The 10,574-nt window shown below is 57.5% G+C and overlaps 1 protein-coding gene across 1 annotated transcript; it reads right to left on the minus strand.

The window, feature by feature from the left end:
* Positions 1-2,704: 2,704 nt before the first annotated feature.
* On the minus strand, positions 2,705-5,347 carry RD3 (RD3 regulator of GUCY2D). The gene is made up of 2 exons (XM_062211526.1): positions 5,052-5,347; positions 2,705-2,996 (listed from the first exon to the last, which is right to left on the minus strand). Exons 1-2 carry the CDS (start codon positions 5,345-5,347, stop codon positions 2,705-2,707), a joined length of 588 nt encoding a protein of 195 aa, XP_062067510.1.
* Positions 5,348-10,574: the final 5,227 nt, after the last annotated feature.

Below are 10,574 nucleotides of genomic sequence, written 5' to 3' on the forward strand. Positions count from 1 at the left end.
TGTATGTTTGAGCAAGTCACAAAAAGCACAAAGTGAAATATGACAATCACCTCATGGTTCAATCCCACTAGCGCCCACTAGTGGCTCCTGATGTTGGGCTGAGTCTTGAGCATACACAACCCAGCTACAGCCAGCCACTCATACAATGTGTACTCACATGGAAGCTCTCAAACTGTTTTGTTCTTTTGTTTGTTATTGTTGAGCCTTTAGAAATATAACTGGAAACAGACATTATTAATCCCTTTAACAGCCTGAATGCAGAACAATTTCCAGACCCTGGTGGGCTGGGACTGGCTATGGTAGGACAATTGGTGTCTGAAGAGCTGGGGGGTGCTGTCCATCGTGACCAGGGTGGACAGGGAAGGTTTTCATCAGAACACCTCAGGTGGGCATTTGGCCAGCAGTTAAGACACCACCTGGGATGCCCACATGCCATATTGGAGCGCCTGTGTTTGTGTCCTCTGGCTCTGGCTCCTGACTCTAGCTTCCTGCTACTGCAGACCCTGGGAGGCAGCAATGATGGTTCAAGTAATTGGGTTCCTGTCATCCATGTGGAAGGCCTGGAATGAGTTCCTGGATCCTGCCTTTGGCCCCAGCCCCGTCCTAACTGTTGCAGGCATTTGGGGAGTGAATCAGCAGATGAGAGCTTACTGCTCTCTCTGCCTCACAAATACTAAATAATTTTAAATGCAAGAGTATTTAGGTGCAAACCAATTTTGAAATCCATACGTAGTTTTTTCATGATACACATTTTCCATGAAATTGCTTCAGTGACCTCTCAGTTCCATCGGGGTGACAGACAAGGAGGACGGTAGTAGGCAGCCTCTTAGCCAGCCTCCCCCATCCTCCCTCCGGGATGCCATGACGCTCCATTCCTCCAACACCTGGACTGACCCCCACCCAGTGCATCCAGCAAGCCTGTAAGCCCCTTTCCAGGTCCATACCAACCCAGTGGCCTGATTAGCAGTGGTTTCTGTTTGTTGCTTGTTTATGTCATTGTTCTTGTTCCAATTAAATATACACAAACCAATGAAACTAAAGTGTAGAACTCCCATCAGACAACTTGCCACAAAAAAGTGAGCATAGCTTGGACCTACATCCAAAGTCTGGCAATGGAATGAACTTATGTCTTCGAATAAACTATGAGAATGTTTAAGGTGTATGTTTTTATTTAAGTGATTCTCAACTTCCACCAATTATGTTAACAAGTTCATCAACTCCTCATCTTGATAGTGTCAGATATGAGATTTCTACCATCCTATGACTCTCCATCCAGATTCAAGTGAAAATAATCCAAAACCAGATCATTATAAAAGAATTTTCCCCACTAAACATGGCTGGGAAATACATGGAGTATCCCCGTTTTCCCTCTGGTGTTTTACATGGACTGCTATTAGGATCCCCTTGGAGGGTGGAGGACACTTTCCTGACCTGTCCTGACCCGTCCCCCTGCACCACAGAGCACGTGGGAGGCCACCTAGCCATCCAGATCTACCCATGTTAGAAAATGGAAGGACGGGGGCCAGCATTGTGGCATAGCAGGTAAAGCCGCAGCCTGCAGTGCCAGCATCCCACATGGGCGCCGGTTTGAGTTCCGGCTGCGCCACTTCCAATCCAGCTCTCCGCTATGGCCTGGGAAAGCAGAAGATGGCCCAGATCCTTGGGCCCCTGCACCTGCGTGGGACACTCAAAGAAACTCCTGGCTCCAGGCTTTGGATTGGCCCAGCTCCAGCAGTGGTGGTGGCCATCTGGGGAGTAAACCAGTGCATGGAAGACCTCTCTCTCTCTCCCTGCAACTCTACCTTTCAAATAAATAAATCTAAACAACAAACAAAAAAATGGAAGGACAGCGAAGCTTGTGGGAGCCTCTTCTAGAACATTTCACCCAGGTGCCCCAAGGTCAGTTAAAGGTTTGGGCGTCACTTCCTGCAGAAAGCAAACAGAACGTGTGACCAGAGAGAGAAGGAGCCCTGGGGTCCACAGCAGCAAGGCTGAAGGCTCTGGGAGGAACTTCCTGGGATGGGTCAGCCAGCCCCTGTGATGACACTGTGGATGGAGCACCAAGCAAGCTACCAACACCCCCAGCCACCTCCTGGGAGAACAGCCCAGACCTCCATGCCAATGCCACCGTCAGAGAGGGATCAGATCCCAGCCAGGACTCCAAGACCGGGTGAAGACCATCCCCACAGGAGCCACCTCACGCTGCCTGGCTGCAGCTTAAGGCACAAGGGGCCTCAGTTTCCTCATTTTCTAGGTGAACACAGCTGTGAGCCCTTTCAGCTCTGCAGGCCCATGGGGCTGAGTCACCTGCAGAGAAGGGACACCATCCCTGGCCCTTGTTACTCCCCAGGGACATCCCTGAAGTTGGGGTGAGAACCCAGGTCTTGTCAAGGAAAGCAGCAACTCTAGCCCCTTCCAGACAGGAGCAGAAGGGCAGGGGCCGAGGGCGGGGTCTGCCTGCCAAGACTTTAAATCTCTATTGAGGCCGCAGGGGCTGCTCATCTGGGCAGGGGAGGGAGGAGCCCAGCGTCCAGAGGAAGAGAGTGGGGCGGGGCGGGGCTGTTCCATCTCATCGGTGGAGCCCCCTCTGTGGTCCCCCCGCCAGGGTAGAGGGTGGGGAGGCTCCAGGACTTGGGGACCCAGCCCCCAGCCCTTCATGCCCTCCTGCAGGCGGCTCAGCTCCTGCGCAGGGGAGTGGCGAAGATCAGTCGGTCTTGGGCGCCCGGAACTCCGGCAGGCTCCAGGTGCGGGGCGGCGGCGGCGCGTCGCGCTCCACGTCCTCGGAGATGGTGCGGATGTCGCTGGCGAAGGGGGCGATGCGCGCGCGGGTCTTGAAGCTGGCCAGGCCGCCGCGGGGCCGCAGGCTCCACTGGCGCGTCAGCTTGTGGGTCTCCTCCTCCTGCTTCATCCTCTCCAGGACCTCCTGCAGCACCGCGCGGAAGAGCCGGGCCACCTCCTGCACCTCTGGCTCCTGCTCGGCCAGCAGCTGCCGGAACCTGCGCGGGCGGGGAGGGCGCTGTGGAGCTGCAGGGGACTCCCGGGCATCCCCCCAACCCCAACCCCGCCTGGCTTCTGCTGCCGCCGACCTTGAGATCAAATCCCAGGTCCGCCTTCTGGCTTCCATGGGCCTTAGCGTCCTTGGGCCTCAGCTTCTTGTCTGTAAGCTGGAGGCACAGCTACCTTTTTGCGAGGTCTAATGCGCTCCCCTATGCAGAGTTCCTGATGCTTCCCTGAGGCCGAAGAGGCGGTGCTCTGCCTGGCAGCCTTCCAGATCCCGGACAGGCCTTCTGGCTACCCCTCCCCAACACTCCCCTCTCTGCCCACTGGCCCTGTGGCCTCTGACTCACTGTCCTTTCCCGTCCTTCTGCAGCTCTGTCACCTCCGGGGTGAGGGAGATGTTTGGCCCTGCAGAATGGTTCCCTCTCTGGCCGGGAAGAATCAGTGTGTTCCCGCGTGCCCCGGGTTCTCCTGGGTGCCCCCAAGCTGTTTCCCCTTCCTAGAATGTCTGTGTTGGGGGCTCAGAGATTAGCTGGCCTGTTTGAGACAGCATGGCAGGAAGTGTGCCTGGGCGGTTACAGCCTGTGCCCAGCCTGCCCGCCCACCTAGCAGGCCTGGCTGGCCACTGAGACTACCGCCCCAGCACCCTAGGACCCCACCCCAGGCTGCCAGGGTTCTGGGAGGTTTCCAAGGAATACAGAAACATGGGGGAGGGTACAATTCTCAGACAAAGGGGCAGCAAGAAGATCAAAAGCCCAAAGAAGCTCAGATGGGGCTGGAGAAGGGCAGGGGCTGTCAGGGGAGGTTCAAGGAGAAAGGCTCGTGATGCATGATGGGCACAGGCTGTGGCCAAGGGGTGGGAGGGACAAGGTTTGGGGAGACTAAAAGGATGGGCGCTTTAGTGCTCTCTCATGCACTTGAGCCCCTTTACAGAGAGGGGTGCACATAAAGAACCTAAGTGGTTTGGGAACTGGGTGCCTCCTTGACTTCAGCACCGATCCTAGTGCGACAGGGCCCCAGGGGCCACGGCTCCAGTAAGGTCACGTTCAAGTTCAAGAGCCCAGCTGTACCCCAGGTGTAAATGCTCAGTGCCTTGGGGCTTGGAACCGTCCACACTCACACCTCCAGCAGGTGAGTGTGAAACAAGAAAACTAAACCGATTTTGGGGGGACCGTCTGGGAAAACCTCTCTAAAAAGGTAATGTTGAGGATGAACCGGAGGAGAAGCCACCATGTTAACACCCAGAGTGGGGCACTGTGGCACAGAGGGCTAAGCTGCCGCCTGCGATGGGTTGGACTCCCAGCTGATCCGCCTCTAATCCAGCATTCCCAATACTGCGCCTGGGAAGGCAACAGGTGATGGCCCAAGTACTTGGGTCTCTGCCGCCCATGGGGAAGACTGGATAGAGCTGCTGGCCCCTGGCTTCAGCCTGTTGCAACCACCTGGGGAGTAAACCAGCAGATGGAAGGTGTGCGTGTATGTGTGTGTGTGTGCCCCCCCTCTCTCTGTAGATCTGTCTTTCAAATAAATAAATCTTTTTTAAATTCCAGGGTAAGAACAACCTATGTGGGGAGAATGAACAGCATGGAGTTCTCTGGTGCCAGAACTCACTCGCCAGGCATAGTGGGTTGAGCCTGTGCCTGCAGTGCTGGCATCCCATATGGGCGCTGGTTCGAGTCCCAGCAGCTCCACTTCCGATCCAGCTCTCTGCTGTGGCCGGGGAAAGCAGCAGAAGATGCTCCAAGCCCTGGGCCCCTGCACCCACATGGGAGACCCAGAGGAAGCTCCTGGCTCCAGATGGGCGCAGCTCCGGTGGCTGCGACCGTTTGGGGAATGAACCAGCAGATGGAAGACCTCTCTCTCTCCCTCTCTATGTAACTCTACCTTTCAAACAAACAAACAAACAAACAAACCAACTAACGTGCTTCCTGGCGCCGCCTCCAGCCTCTCTCTGAACCGCAGTCCTGGATCCACAGTCACTTTCAGATTCCTCCGCCTGCCTTGCACCTCCCACGCCCCGGCTCCAGCCGCCCTGACTGCGGGCCGCGGCTCACCTGAGGATGGCAGGCCCGCAGTAGGACGGGTGGATCTTGGAGCAGACGTCCTCCAGCTGCAGCCGCTCACCGGGGCTGAGGTCGTAGGAGGGCCGCGGCGCGCTGGCCAGCCAACTGTAGTCCACGCCCGTGCAGATCTTGCGCTCCGTGTGGCTGCGCTCGCGCTGCTGCCTCTCGGCCTCGCGCATCTGCCCCGCCAGCTCCATCATGAGCGTCTCCAGCACCATCTCCGCCGGGCTCCGGGCCGACAGCCGGGGCGGGGCCTCGCTCCACCGCAGCCACGCGAGGAGGGACATGGCTCCCGGGGCCTGCCAAGACAGGGCAGGGGCTCAACAGAGAGGAAGCGAGCTGGGGTCCCGCAGGGGCGGCCTTGGGCGGGTCGTGGAACCTCTCTGAGCGATCGTGTCTAATTCTGTAAGACAGCGCAGGGCTGTGGTAAGAAGCCGCAGGACTGAACTTGGTACACTGCAAGTACTGCGCCAAAGCAAAGAAAAAGTGTCACAAGGAGCCTTAAAGCACCCAGGTGATGGAGCGGGGAGGAGTTGCTTCCCACGAAGTACAAGCAAAGCAGGAAGCGTGTACAGCCCTGTGATTTGGGGGTACACACATACACACACACACACACACACCCCAGCCGCTCACATCCACGGCTGTTGTTGAAGGGGGCAGGGAGGGTTGTGTAAGCACCAGGAACCTCCAGTCAGGGCAGTGCACCTGCGTGGATGACTGGATCTCAAACCCTCAGTCCCCACGGGGTGGGCAGTAAGTGACCCCTGGTGTGGGTGTGTCTCTTATCCCCAGACTCCTTGCCATGAAGTGAGGTGAGGCCAGGAGGTAGCCCCCAAGGCAGCCCAGAGGCCGAATCACCCACCTCCCCCACACGTCAGGGGGCAGGTGTACCACTCAAGCAGTTCTGTGGGCCCTGAGCTCCCCCAGCTAAGGGGGGAGGTCTCATGTAAGGGGAGGGTCCTGAATTGTCTTCCCCCCTCCCCCACTCCTGCCAGGGCCCAGGGCACTGACAGAGACCAGGCTTCTGCTGGAGCTATTTCTGTCCCTGGTGCCAGCTGCTCCCCAGGCCGCTCTCGGGCAGGGCTGATTAAGTTCTTAAGGGCAAGGGCAGGAGGAGCCATAGAGAGAGGGAGGAGGGAGAGAGGGGAAGGCACCAAGGGGCAGGTGGGTACACAAGAGGTGGCTCAGCCCACGGAGCCAGACTTGACCCTCAGGCAAGACCAGGAAGCGACCTGAAGCCAGGGTGTGCCGTGAGACACCAGTGAGAATGACTTGCTGGGGCTGCCACCATGTCAGTTGTGTCTCTCCCTTGCTCTGTACGACCCCTGGGGCACAGCTGGTGTCCTCCATGGGAGCCCAGAGGCCCCTCACCCTCAGGCTCAGCACCCCACCTGTCACAGTCCCTGGTGACCTCACAGCCTCTCACCAAGTGCACCTGCTTCCCACCTGGTTAAGGGCACTTACAGTCAACCTCGAAGGCACAGGACATGGATTGTATCTTTGTTTTAAAGAATTAAGACAGTTGGAGACGGGGCCGGCTCTGTGGCATAGTGGGTAAAGCCTCCAACTGCAGCACCAGCAACCCATATGGGCGCCAGTTCATGTCCAGGCTGCTCCTCTTCCGATCCAGCTCTCTGCTAATGGCCTGGAAAAGCAGTGGAAGATGGCCCAAGTGCTTGGGCCCCTGCACCCACATGGGAGACATGGAAAAAGCTCACAGCTTCTGGCTTCTCAGCTCCGGCCATTGCGATCACTGGAGGAGTGAACCAGTGGATGGTAGACATTTGTCTCTGATTCTCCCTCTCTCTAACTCTGCATCTCAAATAAATAAATAAAATTTTAAAAAGACAGTTGAAGAAATTTGAACATGAGCTGGATGTTAGGAAATGATTGATGATTTTCTTAGGTAGAAAGATGGCATTGGTTTAGGGGAGTATTGGCCAATAGGCCAATCTTAGGACAGGGCTGAGGTGCTCATGGACATTTCACATATACACACACACGCACACACACACACACCTAGAAAGAGGGCACAGTTACGGGTGTGCGTTGCACCTTTCTCCAGTGTTTCCGCACATTTGCTCGTAGTCATTATTTAAAAGCTGGAAAAGATCTAGCTCAAAACTCACTGTTGCAGGAAGCTCTCCCAGTTCATTCTGTCTGGTGGACTTGCTTTGTTCCTTGGGACCTCCACCCTCAGTCTGTATTCTACTGACTTACGCTGCTGTGGCCTTTCCCAGCAACAGGTGTGGAGACGCGACCACGCGCAGTGGGGCGAGCTGGGCCAGCCTGGGGCCTTAACCCCGGGCCTGAGTTCTCATCCCCTCACTCACCAGAGACTCAGAAAACAAGGGCAGGAGAGTGGGAGGTGCCTGCAAGGTCCCCGCCGCTGTGCTAGGTGCTGGGGCTCCCTCAAGGGGATTCAAGAGAAGGAGAAGACACGCAGCCAGGCTCCCAGTGCCACAGCCGTCGGGGACAGCCAGTGGGGTTCACCGGCCTATGCAGCCCCCTCCACAGCGTTCCCACGAGACTCAAGTGAGAGCAAGTACATGAAAGCATCCGGTGAGCTACATGGGGTGTATGACACGGGGTGTATGACACGAGGTGCAGTGCCTGGGACATAGTCCATGAATTCTCCAGCTGTGCCCCAGAGCTGGAGAGCAGACAGAGCTGGCAAAGTCCAGTGCCAACACGTAGCAGGAAGAGGTGAGAGGCAGCCAGGACCCTGTGGGCCTCTGTGAGAACTTTGCAGACCTGTCTGGGAGTGGGGGCGGGGACAGAGGGCTGCCACCTGCCTTTCCTTCCTGCCCCCCATGGTCCGTCTGCTGTGGCCAGGTCCCGTGCCCACCCTCACTCCCACTCACCACCTCCGCTCCCTTTGACCTCAGACCCATGCTCGTGTCTGGCTGCGCCCTCTTCTGGCGCACCCCTTGGGTCACTCCCCCGCGCAGGTGCAGCAGGCTGGTGCTGGGGCAACAGTTTTGGCAGAAAAAACACAAATCCAGTGTACCCTTCCCCTCCCTGCTATTGGCCGCCTGTGTCCAAGCCACCATCACAGCTCTGAGCCTCAGTTTCCCCTCCTACCGTAAAGTCATGGCAATTGTTACATCTGCCATGAGATTTTATCATCTTACATGTTGATGGAGAGCCACAACCATTACCAGATTAAAAAAAAAAAAAAAAATCTCAACAGAGCTGGGTTTCTTTGTATCCAGTGAACTTAACTGTGTGTTTTTAGAAGGGGTCTCTGAGGAGGGGTTCAAGGTTCACAAACTCCCAAGGGGATTAGAGCCCAAAAGGGAAAGGACCCCCCTGGCCTGGTACAAGCTTGACCCTGACCTCTGTCCTGGCCTCCCTCAACCCCGGCTTCTGGTCCTGGCCTGGGGAGAGCCGGACCCCCCTGTTCCAAGAGGGTGTTCAGGTCCACCCGGGGAGCAGGAAGAGGCCATCTCTTCCCTTGGTGCCGCTCAGCCAGCCAGGCCCTCTCTCTCTTGTTCTCGAAGCTGCTGGCTCCTCCGCCCTTTCCCCTCCCACCCGACTCTCTGAGCCTTCCCCTCAGCTATTTTTGATCATCCCTGAGGACAATGTCCTTTGCACCGCCCCTGGGTGACGCCACTGCCAGCTGTGGCTCCTTAGACACCCAGGAAGCCATGCCCATGTCTCAACGGCAAGGCGGCTCTGGCTCCAGGCAGTCAGGGACAGGCAGGCACCAGGGAGGTCTCAGTGGTGGGAATAAAGGGGAGAGGGGTGCGGTTGCCACTGGAGTCAGAAGCAAGGCTTTGGCCCCCACAGAGGGAGTGAGAGCATCAGCACCTCTAATGAGGACCCAGGCCCTGCACCAGCACCAGCTAAACACTGAGGGACAGTGCAGTCCCCGATCCGGGGACACTGAAGTCTCAGCACAAAGGGAGCCATGAGCAGGGGACCCGGCCTGACTCCTCCTCCCTCGGAGCTCGGCTCTAACAGCCAGGCTGGGCACCTGCAGGCCTGGCAAGGGGCTGCCCCAAGTGCCTCACAAGGCTCATGGGCACATCCACACCTGCTCCCGGCTTCACTGGGCAGGTGGGCTGGCTCTGCCGAAGCTGGACCCTCGGTCTGGGGAGGAGCCTCACAATAGGCATTCCCGGTCTGTCTAATCTTCCAGGCGCTGTGTTTGCCAAGGCCCAAGGCCAACTCCACAGGTTGCAAATTGGCCTTTTTTCTCTTTGGCATCATAGAAAACTGTGATTGACAAGCCTGGTCTGATGCAGCCACAGGGTTGACACTTGGTCCTTTGGCTGCTTCACACCCCTGCTCATCCCCCAAGACCCACCTCAAGGGCCCACGCCTCCCTGCAGCTGCCCCACATGGCCTCCCACTAGCCCCTACTGGAGTGGCACCCATCTCTGCAGTCACTGGGGCCAGCATAGCATATGCATCAAGCAGGTTTCTCATGCGGCGCTGTGTTTGTTTCCCTAGCCCTCCCCCTCCCCTGCCAGGCCATAGACTGCACGAGTGGCTCCTGAATAATGAATGGGAGGATGGATGGATGGATGGATGGGAGGATGGGTGGATGGATGGATGGATGGGAGGATGGGAGGATGGACGGATGGAAGGATGGATGGATAGATGGTTGGAAGGATGGATGGATGGGAGGATGGATGGATAGATGGTTGGAAGGATGGATGGATGGGAGGATGGATGGATAGATGGTTGGAAGGATGGATGGATGGGAGGATGGATGGATAGAAGGATGGCAGTCAGTCCTCCTCATTGTGAGGCAAGAGTGAAACCAGGAGGGGCCAGTGCTCAGGTCCCACTGACCACAGTTGGAGGGGGCTGGTCCCCAAGAAACCCTACCCTGATCTCATGGTCACAGCCCAGATTTCCTGTCCCAGCCTAACCTTCTCCCTGGAGGTCCTGTCCCGGCTGTGCTCCCGAGCATGTTACTGGGGACTCACAGTCTACCCTGTGATCAAGGGGATGGAGGCCCCATGTCACCCGCATGTCTTGGTCGCTGCCGTAGCCCAGACCTGACCCTGTGCCTTGTACCCAGAGCTGCTTCGTTCTCAGACCAATGGCAGAACCTCAGCTTTGGGCCTCCCTTTTCTTCCTTCTTCCTGCAGAAGAGCCCGTGCCGGAGCTGGGTTCCCCTGAGCGCCTTACTGGTCCCAAATGGCCAGAAGCTTTGGCCTCTCAGGAGCCCATGAGCCAGGAGCTGGCCATCATGCCATGGCTGCTGCAGGGCCAGCCGGCTCTCGTAGAGCTGATGAGACCAGAAGGGGCCTCCCTGTGCCAGGGGGGCCCTGGGCCCAGAGCACTCTCCAGACTCCGGGCCTGCCACCACCCCGCCCCCAGCCACCCATCCCAGCTCCAGCCAGGAGCAGGGCTGGCCTAGCCCAGCCTGGGATCCTGGAGAGACACTCCTCTTACCCTCTTAACTGGATTTCTGGGGTCAGCCCCTGTTGAGGTGTGCGGTGGCTGTGGGGGGCGGAGAGCGGCTGGATCTTCCCCGGGAAAGGTAGAAAGTCCGGT

Source organism: Lepus europaeus, chromosome 14 (genome assembly GCF_033115175.1).
Source record: "Lepus europaeus isolate LE1 chromosome 14, mLepTim1.pri, whole genome shotgun sequence".
Taxonomy (NCBI): domain Eukaryota; kingdom Metazoa; phylum Chordata; class Mammalia; order Lagomorpha; family Leporidae; genus Lepus; species Lepus europaeus.

What these genes read in the sequence shown, in the direction of transcription:
- RD3 (XM_062211526.1), bottom strand. Translation starts at nt 5,347, where the DNA reads ATGTCCCTCCTCGCGTGGCTGCGGTGGAGCGAGGCCCCGCCCCGGCTG. An exon ending in TGCGGGCCTGCCATCCTCAG is followed by an intron (nt 2,997 to 5,051) that starts GTGAGCCGCGGC and finishes CCGCCCGCGCAG; the next exon opens with GTTCCGGCAGCTGCTGGCCG.